The following is a 17,394-nucleotide window of genomic DNA, read 5'->3' on the forward strand; positions in this document are numbered from 1 at the left end:
TCTGCTTTCTGGACTGAGTGGGACCTTTGCAGATCCTGCAACGTTGTCATTACACAGATCAAAGAATAATCCTGACACAGGCCTTTATGTTGCACGTTGGTGAGGGGAAATCTTAGTTATAAAATATTACATTTAGGTTTTGAAAAAAAGAGAGTAGATAATGAGTGAGAAAAACTTTTAAAGGCACTGCTTAAAAGAAAACACTTGGGAGATATCCCAACACTTTGGCCTCTCGGGCTCTGCTATCTTTTTAATTCCCTACATTCGTGTTCTCTGGCTTATCTGTGAAGTTGGTTAACACATTCCCCAGCCGCTCCATTGGATAAGATAAGGCAGAAGATGTTAATAGAGAATCCTCCGTCTTTTCCCACTGAGTCTGATTTCAGGATTCATTGACTTGCTAAACCCAATTTTCTCCCTGCATTCCATGTCCTCCATGGGCTTATCAATGCAGAAGATAATCTACCCGCCAGGCATCCAATGAGTGCCCACGACAGGCGGACACAGATGGGGTGGGCAGCCTCGGTCCCTGGGGACCCAGCCGCTGGGCGCTGGGGGCCGGGAGGGGGCTTGTGATTGGGACCAGCCAGTCTGGCTATAAGGAGCCCTCCAGGCACTCGCCTGCTCGACTCAGTGGTTCGCCGGGGCTCAGGTGGTAGGTGTCTACTTTCTACTCACCTCGGCCTGTGCTGTAATGCTGGAGCTTATCACTGTACACAGCTTCTTTGCTGTAAGCCCGTTTCCTGTGGACACAAGGGAGAGGAGCGCTCTCAGCTGGGGTGCACCCCGACCACTCTGCTCCCGGACCTCCTGTCCTGATGGGGGCTCACCCAGGCATCTCGTGGGATTGGGTACTGCAACTCTCACTTTAAGTGGAACTCCTGTCATGGGCAGCATTCTGGCTTGACCACCACCTTGGGCAGCTGGGTCAAGGTCTTTCAAGTCAAGGTCTCTCAGAGGCCGGGCAGGGCCATGCGTCTCCATCAGAGCTTGGTGCAGAGGCTCTGGATGACGCCTATTAGCACTCTGGCCGCACTGCAGAACTTCTCGGGAGGGGCCAGCTGAATCTGGGCTAACCACCCAAGGCAGCAGCAACAGTATTAAAAATTCACAAGGCCTTCAGGGCCTGCCCTCCTGCAGACACGGAGCTCCTCGTTTCCTCCCCGGCTCCCCTCCTGCCCCACTGCGCCCTGCGCGAGGTCCTTAGCTCTGTAGCCAGAGGACGGGCTGCGGTACAGGGTGTGATGCTCCAGTGGGTCAAGTGAAATTTTGTAACTGTCACTCCAGGAAAACCGTTGTGTGTAGGTGGGCTAAACGTCTTGGCTAAAATGAGGTTTGAGGACGAATGCTCAGAGCCTTGCCCAGCTCTTACAGAGAATTTTATCTCAGGCACAGAGGAAATAAATAATCTGGAGAACTCTAGGCTGCCTGTGGACAGAGATGGGATGATGAGTGTGGTGAGTTGGACGGTGCGTCCCTGAATGGTCAGGCCCTGTCCAGTCTGCATGACGTGGGAGGGGTCCACAAGCGGGGCTTCCTGCGTCTAAGGAGAGCAGGTGGGAGCAGGAGTGGGGTCCTACCTGCTGCAGACGATGGAGATGGCCACCAAGGACACGACGAACACGACCCCGGCTGCCGCCGAGCCAGCGATCAGGGGCAGCTGCTCACGCAGCTCAGACTTGTAATCGTCTAGGTGAGAAAGAGGCATTAGAAGCTTCCTGTACGCCCTTTGCATAGGGCTGGTACTCAGTGATGACAACAAAGACATCAGATAGATAGATAGATAGATAGATAGGTTCTATGCTTCAGAGCTGTAAGCCTGACCCAAACCAAGAGTAATCTTTAAGTCACAAATAAACAAAAACAACGAAAACCAAATGACAGTGTCAACAATAAAGGCAAAACAGCAGCGACAGAGGATCTCAGAACTAAATTGATGACACTGGTCCCAGAGCAGAGGTGACTCCAATCTATATGCCCTCATTCGGAAGGTCTCTCAAAGGTCTGTCAGCCACGTTAAGGATACGTCTAATGGGGGGAATGGAAACCACTGCTGAAGTACCTTCTAAAACACAAAGTTGCTGAGATGCAACCCAGTCAACAGATTCGCAGAGCAGAGATTTAAGAGTATCTGCAGCCAGCAGGCACCGCACCCAGTGCTGCAGAGGATGAAGGAAATGCCAAGAAAGAGCCCAGCACTCTCAAGCTCACGCTCAAGAGAATGGGTCCAGGCTTCTGCTGGTGTTAGAACCAGGCTGTATCACACGGGGGAGCGGTTGCCCGCCAGTCACAGAGGCAGACAGAGCTCGCCCAAACCCTGGCTTTACCACGGGGAAGCTTGGTGATCTCGGGCAAAGCATTTAGTCTCTCTGACTCTCAGACTTCTTATCTGTTAAGATAAATTTTTTAATCAGATCATGTGACATATTTCACAGTGTTTGATCTATCACAGATGCCCTTAATACGACGAATTCTCTTTTCTTTAATCCATATAAACCACTTGGCCCCGTGGGTTATTATTATTATTGTGGTTATTCTCTCACTTGGCGTCAAGGAGCCATTATCGAATGTTCAGGACTGAGGCAGACGGAGGTCAAGCTAAGTATGTGCTATTACAAGTAGGGTAGCCGGATATAGTGAATAAAAGTATGGGCTGGCCGGTTAAATGTGAATTTCAGGTAAACAACAAATAATGTTTTAGTCTAAGTATGACCCAAATATTGCATGGGAGATACTTAGACTAAAACATTATTTGTTGTTTATCTGAAATTCACAACATTTAACTGACCATCCTGTATTTTATCTGGCCCCCCTAACAATAATTCCTCTTGAAGTGAGGTTCCCATGCCCTGCATCAGAATCACCCGAGCCCGACTGTTAGACCTATTTCCAGGCCCCTCAGACCTACTGAATCAGAACCTCTGAGTGAAAGGCAGGGTATCTGCGTGTTTACCAAGCACTCCACGTGGTTCTTAGGAACCCTGATGTTTGGGAACCATGCTTCAACTCTGTGTGTGGAGGATGAGATTTCAAAAGACAAGGATGTTGTTCTTGAAGCCTCCCACTCTCTAGAAATCAATTTAAAAGACTGAAGGTAGAGTTTCAGTTTCCCTCTGCTGCGAGCTTTTTGTAATATGTGTGTTTAAAAAAATAATAATTTGGCAAAAAGTAAAATAAAATTCATGTTAATTTAAAAATTCCTAAGCCATGTGACCTTCACCCTTTCCAACTAATTTCTAGAGAGTCAGAGGCTTCGAGAACCAATATCCTTGGGTTTAGAAGTCTCCTTCTCCACCCACAGAGTTGAAGGATGGTTCTCAAACACTGGAGTGCTTAAGAATCACCCAGAATACTTGGTAAACATGTAGATACCCTGCTGTATAAATGGGTTTAAAAAAAAAAAAAATGAGGCGACCAAGTCAAAAGTTAGCAGGCTGGAGCTAAGAGCAGCCAGGACCACAGTGGCTCTGCCTTACGTGGACATCACCTGCCCAAAGCATGGTCACTGACCCTGGGAGGATCCCACAGGTCCTGCCCGCCCCAAAGACCCTATCACTGACAACCTTCAGACTCACCTTTGTGCTGCAGGGAGGCCTGAAGCCTCAGTGAACATAATTACTTCCGATGTGTGAACCTCAGTCATTAAGATAAATACTCTCAAATTTGGCCACTTACCAGAACTCTCCTACATCCAACCTCTGTTGGGTTTACAAAACTTAACTGCCAAATGTAAAAGGAATAGCCTTCTTGGGAGAAATTTGTTACTTCTTGATTTGTCTAGCAGAACTGCCAAGAGACCAGTACTCAGAGCATTTTGAGTTTGAGCTTTTAATCCTGTGTACCTCCTGATGCCAAAGTGCCCATAAATCTAGATGGTAAGTGAGGTGCAAAGAGGGGAACAGAATCCTTAAGTAACCGAAGACAGCCTGTGTTCTTTCATACCAGCAGTATTATTCATCTGGATAAACTGGCTCACCTTTCTACCCTAGCTCACCATCCTCAAAATATGAACCAAAACTCATCTAAAATAAACTCAGAGCTGGCTGCAAACTCTCATCCTACAAAGGCCAGACAGCTCACATCAAAGCATCCAGGTACAGATCAATGGGAAGTGGGGGGTAAGCCCCCAGCTCAAGGCAGAGTCCTCACACTAGGCTGCCCACCAGCATTGGCTTCTCTTAAAATTTTTCGTAAGAAAATGGATATTATGATTTTTATATAAAATCATTTGATTTTTAAATCTTTCTGATGACTTTTTAAATTGTTTCAAAATATAATATGGGTCAGTAGAAAACCTCAAGCCCTCTTAAGGGCCTCATCAGAGAGTGCTGGCCTAAAATAAAATGTTATGTAAGGGCAGAGTGTTTTCTATATAATTTAAGTAATAAAGGAAAAATTAAAGGCTTTCAATTTGTGACGCTGGGAATACAGTGACACCTGGGAAACTATCAGGACACAGCTCAGCAATGAATGAATAAATATAGATAGATAGGTGGATAGATAGTAGATAGGTAAATGAATACATACACTACGGTAAGTGGCTAAGGTAGAGACAGACACCCATACACAAAGCTGAGGTTACAGGGAATTGGATTTTCATAACAATTAAATAAGGAGGTCTCAGAGGACTGGGGGAGATTGTTAAAACAGAGAACAAATAAAGCTCAAAGGTGGAAGTATTTTTGGTGACAGATTGTGTGGCCTTGGGGATATTTCGGAAACCAGTGGCCATGCTCTCTGGAGACGCCTCAGCAGGACCTACTGAGGGTCACACATGAAGCTGCTTCAAATATTCTGAGACACGTGGCACAGCCACTCCCCAAATTGTGTCCCTCTGTTTTCTTTCTGGAGTCCTCGGCTCATGCAATGAGGCTGCGCGTTCAGCTCCCAGCTGCCAGAACAGAGGAGTGAAGTGGGAGTGAGGGTGAAACAACGCAGGCACCAGCCGAGGCATATTCCTGAGTTCTGTGTGCGTCTCACTGCTGTGCAAACGCGGCCAACACGTGGGAGTCTCTGCGCGTGCGGGGCACATAGACCTTTCCAAGGCAAATCCACTAGATATTGAGAAACAGGCCAGACTTCAGACAGATGCCCTGCCTAGTGAATCGAGGCGTCTACACAGTCATACCGGGGACAAACACTTCCTTGGGAATTCCACTGGAATCCAGTTAGCAGTTGGCATTTTGGCTGCGAGTACAGCCTTGCGGGGGGCTCTTCTCTCCTCCAGCGGCCTGCCCTGTGCCCAGGTCACCGGCCTGCCTCTTACCATCCGTCAGAGTCTGGAAGCACATCTTGCCACTGAACTTGCCGTAGCCGGCCACGGTGCGGGCGCGCACCTGGACCACGTACACCATGCCGGGCCGCAGGCCATCGATCCGCGCGGTATTGGTCTGGCTCCTGGCCATGGAGGAGTTGAACTCGTTGTGTTCCTGCAAAAGAGCGAGGGGAAGAGGTGGGCAGCCTGCTCCTAAGCATGCGGGCCCCTCAGTTCTTGGTCCTGCAGACCTGCTAGAAGCTGTCCCCAGCCCCAAGCCATCCCTCGAAACAGGGACAGACTGGCCTGGACCTAAAGAATGCCAAATCAGCTCTGGACCATGTGATGCTCTGAAGAGAGGGGTCTGAGCGAATGGCTGAGCTCTCACGGACTGGCAAGAGGGACACAGTCATTTTCTACTCCTTCCCCTCCGGGGTTCAGAGACAGAATCACAAAGCACATCCAAATTTGCAAACCCACTCTGGTTCTCTGACCTCAGCCGAAGCAAACTGGGTCACGTTCACACCCTGCCTGCCTCTCTCTGTGTTGTTTCTGCTGAGTACTGGTCTTTCCTCTCCTCACCCAAGATCTTCTCGGTCACTCCGCACAATGGCTATTCTAGATCACTCCTTAAGGGCCCTCAAGTCCTTAGACAAATGGCTTTGTGTCCACTCACTCCGCTGAAAACTTGAGGCTGTTCTGGACTACCTGCTTCTGCCTTCGCTTTGGTGTGTGTCCGTCTGGGTCCCCATAGTCTGAGTTCCTCTCCACCAGCATCTAGGGAGGACATGCCCCTCCTCCTGGAGAGCAGGGCCTGTGTCCTCACCTCTCCCACTATCCAGGGGGTCATCCCCACCCTCCTGTGTGTCACTGCCTCCAGCACCTTCTGCCCTGCCCTCTGCAGTCCCTGTTACCTGCACACGTGTGTCCTCTGGCATGCACAGACCTTGCTTGGGTCTCTTCCTTCTGACCCTCCCATCCACTGTGAGTGCCCTTAAAGGGTCCTTGCTTTTGCTCTCCTTGCTGCTGATCTTGTGTAATATATGGTTTGCACCTGGACTTTTGTAGCCCCCCATCTTTTCTGCCACTCCCTCCCTACCCAAACTAAACTTCATTTGTAAAAAAGACCTCTGACTCCCTAAAGCTATTATCAGATAAAGACAAAACTCCTCAATCTCAGTCCACGGGTCTTTCATAACAAAGTCAATTCCAATCTCTCACGATCCCCTAAGTCGCCACCTTGCTGCCCCTCCAGGTACCACAGGCCTGGCCACCAGGCCTTCGCTTAGGCTGTTTTCCCAGTTTGAAATGCCTCTCTCCAGGCCTCCTCTGCAGTCTCCAGTTTCCTTATGCCTACACCCCTCAAGGCCTCCTCTCCTAGGAAAGCACCCCTCACTATTCCAGCCCATGGACTCTCTTCACTGCTGCCCTTCATCCTTCCACCTCACCCTCAGCACTTTTGTGAACACCATTCCTGGTCTCTAATCATTTCCACGTGAGCATTGTGAAGATGGTGGCTTATCCTCCAGTGTGCAGGCACAGAAGTTTAGAGTCTGGGTCTGCCCCTGTTTTGCACCATGAATCTTAGAGCAAAATGGCAACATTAGTGAAAATGAAGATCTTGGGTCACCGAGAAGGAGGTCCCGAGTCCCACGTACAGATCTAGGGCACTGTGACGAGTTCTAGGCACAGCAGTCCAAGAGGCATGGTGACAAATGAGAGGAAAGCTGATGACCAGAGGTCTGTAAGCCACATCCTTAGTCAAAGGACAGAAGAAACATGGGGAGTTGAACCAGGACAAAAGAACACAGTCCCATGAAAAGAAATTACCGTGGTCTTAAAATATGAAAAAGTCTACTTTGCAGAGGCAGAGATGACTGGATGTGTAATCATTCATTCATTTGGCCAGGCGGTCATATTGATGACACACTACCATGTGCTGGGCACTATACAAGGGCTGCAGGTACCAAGGCATGGTCCCTGCCCTCGGGTATGCGACATTGTGTGGGGTGGGGCCAAAAGCAAACAGAAGATGACAGCAGTGCTGAGTGAGTGACTTGGCAGAGGGCAGCTCACGGGGTCCCCCAGCCTAGAGTGACAAGGCGCTTGAGAGGGGCTCTGAGAAAGGGTGACATGAGTGAGTCATGGAAGAGGAAAGAAATTAGCCCCATGGATGAGTGAAGAGAGTGAGAACTGAATAGAATATCCCCTGAGAACAGGATAAAACATGCAAAAATGAGGCCTAAAGGGCTTCAGGAGCCTGCAAGTGAGTGGGCATCTCTGGAGCGTAAGTGGCATGGGGGTGGTGATGAGTGGCTTGGGAGCAGTTGTAAGGGACTCCAGGTTAGAGGCCAGAGCAAAGAGACACGTGAACGTTACAAAGAGGACCACGCTCACACTAAGTGAGGTGATATCCTTTGGCCTCTGGGAGAGACAGCCTGGGGAGGGACCACCTGTCCATCATTTGATCTACTTAAAAAGTAGGTGGATGCCCCCCCTCCCCAACCCAGCCCCCACTAATCAGGGATTCAGCAGAAAGAAGGTCGTCCACTCTAGAAGGGATGCCATCTAGAACTTTGGTCATTACTATCTTGACACACTGGAGATCTGAAACTATGAAAATCATAGTCTACCTTACGAATTAGGACAAAATCCCGTTGCTACAAAATCCAGGTGACTGCCTGAATTCTCTGGTTTTACTGGAATCAGATGCAAGTGTGCACTGCTTGAAATAAGTGAAACATTGGCTGGGCAACTCTTTTACTGAAAAATGTGTTCTGGTATATTGGCATTTGGATTGTGAGGACCAAACATTAACCCATAATCACTTTATCGTCTACGCATCCTTCAAGAAGTTCAATGATTAAAATGATTATCAGTCCTTGTTCTCTCAGAACCATTAATCAACCTCAGGCAAACAAGTGAGAGTGAAGAGCAGGGTTGCTTTTTGTTGTTGTTTTTCTTTTTTCTTTTTTTTTGGTTGCTTATGACTGATTTCACAAGTGTATGGGAGACAGAGGCTGCAGCTGTTGAGGGCAGAGACCACATCTTTCTCCATCCCCAATGCATAGCACAGGGCTTGCCCTGCCTGAGTGCCCAACACCTCAGTGTTAAATGAATGAATAAACAGCACACTTTGGACCAGTCATTTTAACCCATTTATGGAGCACAAGACATTGCCAGAGTCTGAAAGAGTTCCTATGAGAAAATGATCCTAAATTTGAAGGGTAGAAATTCCCAAGGCCTAAAGCAGCCCCTTCTCACCTAGACAGTTAATATGAAGGGCGAGTATACGTCTAAACTCTCAATCATTAAGACAGCCGAGAGCAGCTGTAGATGCTCTTCCCTTGGTTTGCCTACAAGCGCTGATGCCAGGAGTGAAAAGTGCTACAAGACAGTAAACAAGAGGGAATGATGAATGGAAACGTATTAAAATGGGGAAGGAGATGAACATGGGAGAGACCCTGGCAGTGTCATCAGCTCGATGGCATCTGAGCTCTCTATTAATGAGCTGTTGCAGGAGATGAAAGCCTCATTGATTCTACTCACAGCGCTGAAATTGAAAGGTGTACCAAGCACAAACAAGAGTGTGATATGGAGCAGGAGACCTGGGCTTGGAAAACTACAGCCTATGGCCAGCTACCTGTTTTTGTAAATAAAATTTTATTGGATCCCAGCCATGCCCATCTATTGACATCTATTGCCCATGGCTGCTTTCCTGCTACAAAGGCAGAGTTGAGTAGTCGGGCTAGAGACTCTATGGCCCACAAGCCTAAAATATTTACTACCTGGTCTTCACAGAAAAATGGTGCTGATTTCTGGTTTAGAAGAAGTAGTGCAGGATGGAGGAATGATGAGTTCTGTTTCTTTGGACTGAATCCAGGACATCTACTGGACTGAGTTCTACTTGTGTTTGCATCTTCTTAAGACCAGGATTCCACAGCCTTGTGGAGCAGGGAGGGAAACCATTCTGGTTACAAGCATTTGGATTGAAAATTAAGACACAATCTCTTATTTCAGGGGGTCATGCTAATTTTCAGATCCTCAGCATCAGCACAATTGCATCCAGTCCTACACTGAGCTCAGAAATATACTGAAATATAGTAAAAATATCTATAGCTCTAGTTCTGTGGTTCTCTAGCTGTGACCTGTGAGGTCATGGGTAAGTCATTTGACCTTTCTGTGACTTAGTTCCACCACCCATAAATTGGTTATACCTGGCTTTCAAGTATCTTTCTTTTATTTCTTTTAAGGATCAGAAGTAATATATTTGGCATATAATAGGCACTCAATACATGATGAATTATTATCATTGTGGTTATTATTTCAAAATACCCTCACAAGGTAATGTCCTTTCTTTAGACATATTAGAAATGGTCAAGGCATGTAATGCATTTTATAGTCAAGCACTTTATAAGTGAGGAAGAGTTCTATCGTAATATACTAAATGGCAACCAGTGCTTAGGTGAAGAATCTTCTGCATTCCTAAAAAAAGCATTCTATCTTCTGGGACAATGACATCCTTCACTGAGGTGTGGAAATCCCCTCAGGCCTTGAGCTACTGTGCATGTGTTCTGTTAATAATTGGTATAAAGTACTGAGAAGTAGGGACAGGGCCTAAGATGGGAGAATAATCTTACTTCATAGCGTCAGAAGTTGAGGTCAACTACAGTTTGTCCAGGGAGAAGTTGAGGTCAACTATAGTTTGTACAGGGAAAGGCCATGGAGGACTCGGGTGTGGGCTGGGGAACTAGGAGCCGGGGGACACAAGCATGAGCCTCGTGGTTTCGGTTCTGTGCCTTTCACCCCCGTCCCAGGGTGACTGCCCTTGGCACGGCAGGTGAGGAGAAGGGTCAGTGGTTTCCCATGCGTCCAGCCCCTTCCCAGCACCGCCACGGGCTGCAGGGCAAAGAACCCAGGCTATAGACTCCCTTTTTAGCTGTGTGACCTGAGCAACTGGGTTTTGTTTTTTTCAAATTCTTTGTGCATTTGTTTCTTTTACCCAAAACAATGATACTAAGATTTACTACACTGGGTGGTGAAAGGGGAGAGGAGATGATGTTTAGAAAGCCTCTGACACCCAACAGGGGTACACTAGGGAGAAAATATTATTATTTATCTGAGATGAGCCATAAGGCTCAAGTTCATGTGTGTGTGGGAAGGGGGGCTGGGTGGGACCTTACTGGTGACTCTGACATCACACCATATATGGCCAAGCATAATATTCTACTGGACTTGGTCAATAGAACTAGGTCTAGGTCAACTTGAACTTGGTCTAGGTCAACTTTGGTGATGAAACGAGGCCATGTAATCAATAGGTCTAGATAGGTCCAAAACATTTTTGGATTGGTCCAACATTTACTTTACTAAATGATAAAAAATATCTAGCAAATAAGGGTCCCCAATTCAAAGTTGAATGGATATAATGGTTGCTTATGAATCCAGATCATTTGAATTACCCCCAATTCCCTGAATTATCAGAATCAACTGTCTACAAAACCCAGTTTCCTCTAAATGGGTAGAAAGCCGCCTAACCCTCACCTTGCTTGCAAGTTCGGCTGTAATGGCTGAAGGGCACACCTCCTTGCAGGCTAGACTGGTGATCCATCTGAGCTTCTGCTTTCAGGGAGGTAAATTGGTGCCATTTTACAAATGTGAAAACTGACCTAGAGTAAGTGGTTCAGTAATGGGACCATGGCTGCGTGTCTGTCAGTTATGGGCGGCCCTGGAATCCAGGGCTCCCTTCCCAGTGCAGCCATGCTCCACTTTCAACACTGCCTCCATGTTGGAGGCTGCAGGTCTTCATCTCTGTTCCTCTTCTTATCCCCACTGATGCACTGGATGATCCCACCCATACCATCCACACACTGGCAACTTCCAAATGGTCATCTCTAGCCCGTCCTCTCCCCTGAACTCCAGATGTGCACATCTAGCTGCCTGCTCCACATCTCCACTTGGCTATCTCAGGGGCATTTTAGACATGGAGCTGAACTTTGGTCCCTTCCCTCACCCCAGACATGCTCTGCCTACAGTGATCCTCTTCTCAGCCATTGGTGTTTCCATTTTTCTAGTGACTCAGGCCCAAACCCTCCCACATCCAAAACCCAACCTGCTGGAAATCCCGTTGGTTTGTCTTTAGTTTATACACCTGGAAATCAACTATGTTTCATCAGCCATCTGCTTCCACTTTGATTCAAGCCACCATCATCCTTGTCTTAGATGATTGTAATCTAACAGGTCTATTTTCAATGGAAAAGCCTGAATGATCCTTTAAAAATGTAAGTCAGATTTTGTTTCTCCTCTGCACCAAACCCTGCTATGGATTCCCATCTTATTCAGTGGAAAAGCTCAAGTTCTTAAGGCCTAACATGAGCACCTCCTCTGATTACCTCTCCCCTGACTACTATTTTCCCATTGCTCGTATGACTCCAGTCATGCCGGTCTCCTTCCTGCTCCTTGAACCAACAGTCATGATCTCACCTCAGGGCCTTTGCACAGGCTCTCTGTTCCCCAGATGCCTGCTTCACAACACCCTTATCTCCTGCAGGTCTTTACTTAGAACTTACCTTCTCCAAGAGGCCCACCTTTACCATTCTATTTATTTCTGCAACCTACTCCTCCCCCAAACCTGACCCTCCTGATCCCATTTACCTTGATCTGCTTCCCCCCCCCAATTTATACTCATTTTCTAACACACTATATGATATCTTTATTTGTTATATTCATTATTCATTGTCTCTCTCTTTCTATTAGAAAGTAAGCTTCTTGAGGGCAGGAATCCTTGTTTTGATCACTAATGTATCTTACAATAGTACCTGCCAAATAGCAGGCACTCAATAAATACTTGCCAAACAAGTAAAGGAATAAATCTGGTATTTGCAAAAATATTGTGTTGGGTCAGTATAGAAAGCACTATATTTTCCTGGGATTCTGCAAATGCTATAGTTCACCATGGTGGAAGGAAAGCCCTGCTTCCCCCACAGATAGGCTGGGGTCAACTCCACAGGGCACCATTTCCCTCCTCTTGGCAGGGCATGCCCTGCTGTAGCCCCCAGCAGCAGCTGTGAGAGAGCAGTCAAGGGAAATAACATACAAATTTCTATTTCGATTAATTTCTATCTATCCTTTTACATTTCCATTCAAATATTTTAAACATCCATACATAGCTCAGCACAGTAGTATATGCATATAATTTATAAATAAACAATCTTAATTGGAAGTATATGATCAAAAACTTTGAAAAACACCAGTTTAGGTAATTTCCTGGTGGTACATTGGTTAGGACTCTGTGCTCTTTCACTGCCGTGGGCCCGGGGTTCAATCCCTGGTTGGGGAACTAACATCCTGCAAGCCATGTGGCACGGCCATAAAAGAAAAAGAAGAAAAAGAAAAACACTAGTTTTCAAAACCACAAAATCTTCAGGAAGTTCAAGGGACACCTGGTGGGTGTGTAGCATCTGCATTAGTATAGCAAGCATGTGACTGGGAGAATGGGATTGGTCCTGCCCATCCATGACAGCCCAGTGAGCGGTGCAGACAGCAGGATTGGGCGGGGGCGGTGGGGGGGGCGCGGGGTTGGAAGGTTCTCTCTTGAGTTGGTACAGAAAGTGCCTGGGCTTTGGAGGCCTTTGCTGGGGCAGAGCTGGGAGCACTCTCAGGGAGCCTCTGACCTGCGTCATCAGATTCCTCCCCCACTCAGGACTCCCTCCAGCCTGTCTCCCTGGGACCTCAGCTGACCACCGCCCACGGAAAAGTGGCTGGCCCTGGGTCTTGCAAGCCTGAAGGCAGGGCTGGCTCACCTTCTCATAGTACCGGATCTCATAGTCCAAGATGATGCCATTGGGCTGCTCCGGCTGCGGCCATGACAAGGTGATGCTCCTCATGGTGGCACTGACCTGGTGCATGATGGGGACAGTGGAAGGGGCTGCAGAGAGAGGAAGAGACAGGGCAGATGAACAGACCCTCGATTATATGAGAAGTGCTGTCTTTCAGAGACAAAGAGGCAGAGAAATGTCATTGGACATTTCTCATCAACTAATCTGGATCTACAGAACTTCCTGTGGGTTTTGCAGAACAAATGGAGTTTGGGTACCAAAGGAGAGAAAAGGTGACAATTTAGGACAGGAGAACATGTGTGAGGGCAGGGACCAGAGTGGACAGGAAGAAAAAAGGTTTGACCAAAACAAGAGATGGCTGGAGAAATCACAGGAAAACAGTGTGTGCGGGGAAAGTTGGAGACAGGCATGGAGGGCGTGACCAGCAGGACAAGTCCAGGCTTCAGGCAGTGGGACAAGAGGCGCGATGGAATGTCTTTGAGCAGATGGTGTTGAAGGAACCTCAGTCTTGCAGGAATGGGCTGAGCCATCACAGAGAAGAGGATCGGGAGGCAAGGCCTGACAGCGAGAGAGTCGAGCTGGTCAGTACAGAATTGCTGTGCAGTGGAAAGGAACATTCCAGCAAACATCTCCTTCTGAGACTGCATGGAAGATTTTGCTGCATTTCAAAAGGAAGAGAGGCAGCATCTCTCAAGAAGACATGAACACAGACCAAAAACAGAGTTCTTGTAGACTTCTGTCAGAGTTTTCCAAATGAGGACATTTGCTGTTGAGAGCTCACAAATATAAATGAAGAAATGATACACAAACCAAACATTTGGAAACAGAATAATAGTTCCAAAATCTGTGAAGTGCTTCCGAAATCTCTCTTTAAAAAGAATATTATTTATTTCCCAATTCAACATTTTTCACACTGTGTAAGTAAAATGAAAACAGTCTGGAGATAATAAATGAGGGTTGTCTGTCTAGGAGAAGAGGCGGGTGATGGATGAGGCTGCAGTCTGTGCTCTACTCAGGGGCTGTTCCATTTAGTCCTGGCACTTCTGCAGTGATGAAGGTCGTTTCCTCACACGAACTCCACTTTACAAGGCTTTCTCTGGGGACCATGGCTGAGTGGCATTTACTATCCTGGATTTAAGTTAACAGATTCCCCTCCAAGACCTGAAATTACAGAGCACGGCTACCGGGTCACAGGCGGCTCCTCATTCTCCATGATCCGCGGACTCTCCGTGAGAACCTGCTGCGTGAGGCCCCTGGGCCAGGGTGGAGACGCAGAGCTGTGAAGATGTTCACAGTGCAGGGGAGCCATAAGGAGAGCAGAGTAAGAGGTGCTGTGATGAGCCCTTAGAATTGTAGTGTCTGCCTGGGACTTTGCCCAGTTCCCATTAGAGACCTCATCATGGCCGTGAAAATGCGCCTCTCAGAGCTCCTACTCCTGGGAGCATAATTGCCTAATGACCCCAGCTGCTGCGTTCTGCGATCCGTCACTGCATCCATGCAGAGCCCACTTCCCACATGCTGCTCCCAGCCAATGACTGAGGATGGCGGGGATGCTAAGGTAGGTCCATTCCTGACTCTTCTGATGGGCAACTCCTGCTCAAATACTCCCCACTGGATATCCCAACACTTCCCTGTAACTTGTGGCAGTCTAAGACTCTTCCCACTCAATCCTCCTTCCTTCTCTCTCTCCCTCAGAGGGATCAGACCTTCATTGTGGTCTGATAGCTCTCCCAGCATCCTCTGGCCTCCACCCCATTTCCCTAGTAAATCTGATCCCATCCGATCCCATCTTGGTGTCTGCTTCGTGGAGGACCTGAGTTGATGCAGTCCTGAATCACCCTATCAAGTATTCCCTGCCCCGCCCTGCTGCGTTCCCAGGGATGGGAAGCTCACTGCCTCCAGAAGCTGCCACTTCATACCTGGATACCTCTCACCAATTTGCGTGTCTTCCTTATCCTTATCTGAAATATGTCTTCTTCCTACCGCTCTCAGTTCTGCCAATTGAAGTAACATAGAATGTTCCCCCTTCCACAGAATGGCTTGTTAAATAGCAAAAGAAACTATTGAGGTCTCCCTTGAGTTTTTCCTGCTGAAAAGAATGGCCAGATACTATGAACATTTCTCCCATGAGATGCCGCCACCTGAGGTGGCTCTTTTCCACACGGGACTCATGTTATCTAAATTTCTTTAGGCATAAGGCCCAGAGGTGAACCCAGTTCTCTCACTGCTGTTTGAACAGCAAAGATTAGAGTAAAACTAATATCCACCATGATCTGTGTACGATACATCTATTAATATGACCATTAGCCTTTGCTTCAAAAACATGTCCCTGCTATTTGATTTTGAAACCACAGTCAGAATAACCTTTAGGTTTTCCCATGGTATGCTCCTCATCTTTTGTCTATAGAGTTGGCTTTTAGCTTTGACTACAGGGATTTACATGTGCCTTTATGGTGCTAATTTGGCCTATGAGTCTGGTAAGTTGAAATAATTTTTGATCCTGACTCAACCATCAAATGCATCTTCTCTTCCTCCCAACTTAGGATCATGGCCCAGATCCATTAATTAGCTATTTAAACAAATATTTATTGAGCATCTGTCATGTGCCAGTAATCGTTCTAGGTTGTAGAGATTCCCTAGTGAACAAATTAACATTTCCTGCCTTCATAGAGCTTCTTTTCTAGTGGAGGGATTCAGAGGCTAGACATAATAAATAAATAAATTACAAGGTATGTTAAAACTATTAAGTACAATGGGAAAAAATGGAGCAGAGGAGAAGGGATACAGAATGCCAAAATATAGGAGGCCGGCCAGGGGAAGGCTGCAATTCTGAATCATGTGTTCGGCCAGGCCTTGTCTGAGAAGTAGACGCAGGAGCACAGAGATGAAGGAGGGCAAAGAGGGAGCCAGGCGGATGCCTGGGAGAAGAGCATGTGAGCGGGAGAGGCCAGGGCAAAGTTTCTGTTCTGGGAGCCTCCTGGTGTTTCAGGGCAACAGAAAAGAGCCAGTGGGACTGGTGCAGAAATGAGGTCACAGATGGTAGGGCCCCCAGAGACACTAAAAGAGGACGTTGGCTTCTACTGAGAGAGATGGGGACCCATGGGAGGGTCGCAAACAGGGGAGTGACATCATGTGAGTTACATGTTACCAGTATCACCCTGTGCTATATTGCTAATGGAGTGCAGGGGCCGTATGAAAGCTGAAAGAATAATCCAGCTGGAAGATCATGGTGACTTGGACCAGGCTTGGAATGGTGGAGGTGGTGAGAGAGGAGATGGTCAGATTCTGAATATATTTAGAATATATCTCAATGGATGTGTTTCTGGTCTGAGCAGCTGGAAAAGTGGGGCAGCCATCGACTGAGATCAGGGACGACACCGGTACAAACAGTTTGGGAGGAAAGACCAGGTGATCCACTTCGGACCTGCTGGCTTTAAGACATCCAGGATGTCCCAGAGGAGATGCTTAGTAGGCAAATGCATGTCAAAGAGGTCCAGACTGGAGTTATAAATGTGAAGTCATCATATTTCAAAGATATTGAAAGCACTGGAAATGACAGAAATCACCAAGAGAAGGAGAAGAAGAGGATATATAGTCTAAGATTCAGGAGATGATGGGGAAGCCACCAAGGGGCCTGAGAAAGAAAGGCCAGTGATGTGGAAGGAGAACCAGAGTGTGATCGCCCAGAAATCAAGCAGCAGTCAGCGTTCCCTGGAGGACAGAATGTGTGAGATGCCACTGCTGAGTCACCAAAGTGAAACTAGGCAGTGAGTGTGGATTTAGTACAGGCTGAATGGTTAACGGGGTGGCTGGCTTGGGATTTTTTTCCCCAAGGCCTGTGTGCACTGTGCAGAGCCCCAAGAGAGGATGAAGGAGCTTCAGGAAAGTGAGGCAGTGTTCTGGAGTCAGTCGGGATGGTTTGGGATCTTGCTGGGCCCACCAGGATGGATGGGAACAGCCCCTATTAATCCTCCCCTCCCTACCCTATCCCCGGCCACCGCCCACCACACTGAAAGGGCTACCCTTTCAGGCCTCTGTGGAAACACGATTCAGTCGACATGTTTTTAATCATGTCAGTGCCATATAGGTTTTCAGGATCCTTCTGCCTCAAAAGCTGAAGCATCATGTATTAAAAATTAGAAAGGTTAATCCCAATGGCCTGAGGATTTTTGATGGGCTTGGTTCTTTACTTTGCCTCTAATCCCTGGAAAGCAATCATTCAAAACTCAGCATATATGCCAACCATTGCGCCATGCCCCTGCTCTAATCACTCAAGACAGAAGGACAAGTAAGAAAGTCACAGCC

The 17,394-nt window shown here is 47.4% G+C and overlaps 1 protein-coding gene across 1 annotated transcript in view; it reads right to left on the reverse strand.

Moving 5' to 3' along the window:
- EPHB1 (EPH receptor B1) overlaps positions 1–17,394 on the reverse strand; it is a 424,956-nt gene that overhangs the window by 78,869 nt on the left and 328,693 nt on the right. Inside the window, exons 6-9 of the mRNA XM_061193662.1 lie at positions 13,054–13,178; positions 5,267–5,429; positions 1,581–1,689; positions 679–743 (exon numbers count right to left, since the gene is read on the reverse strand). Of these exons, the coding sequence (XP_061049645.1) occupies positions 679–743; positions 1,581–1,689; positions 5,267–5,429; positions 13,054–13,178 (462 nt within the window). The remainder of the gene's footprint in view (positions 1–678; positions 744–1,580; positions 1,690–5,266; positions 5,430–13,053; positions 13,179–17,394) is intronic.

Source organism: Eubalaena glacialis, chromosome 6 (genome assembly GCF_028564815.1).
Source record: "Eubalaena glacialis isolate mEubGla1 chromosome 6, mEubGla1.1.hap2.+ XY, whole genome shotgun sequence".
Lineage (NCBI taxonomy): Eukaryota > Metazoa > Chordata > Mammalia > Artiodactyla > Balaenidae > Eubalaena > Eubalaena glacialis.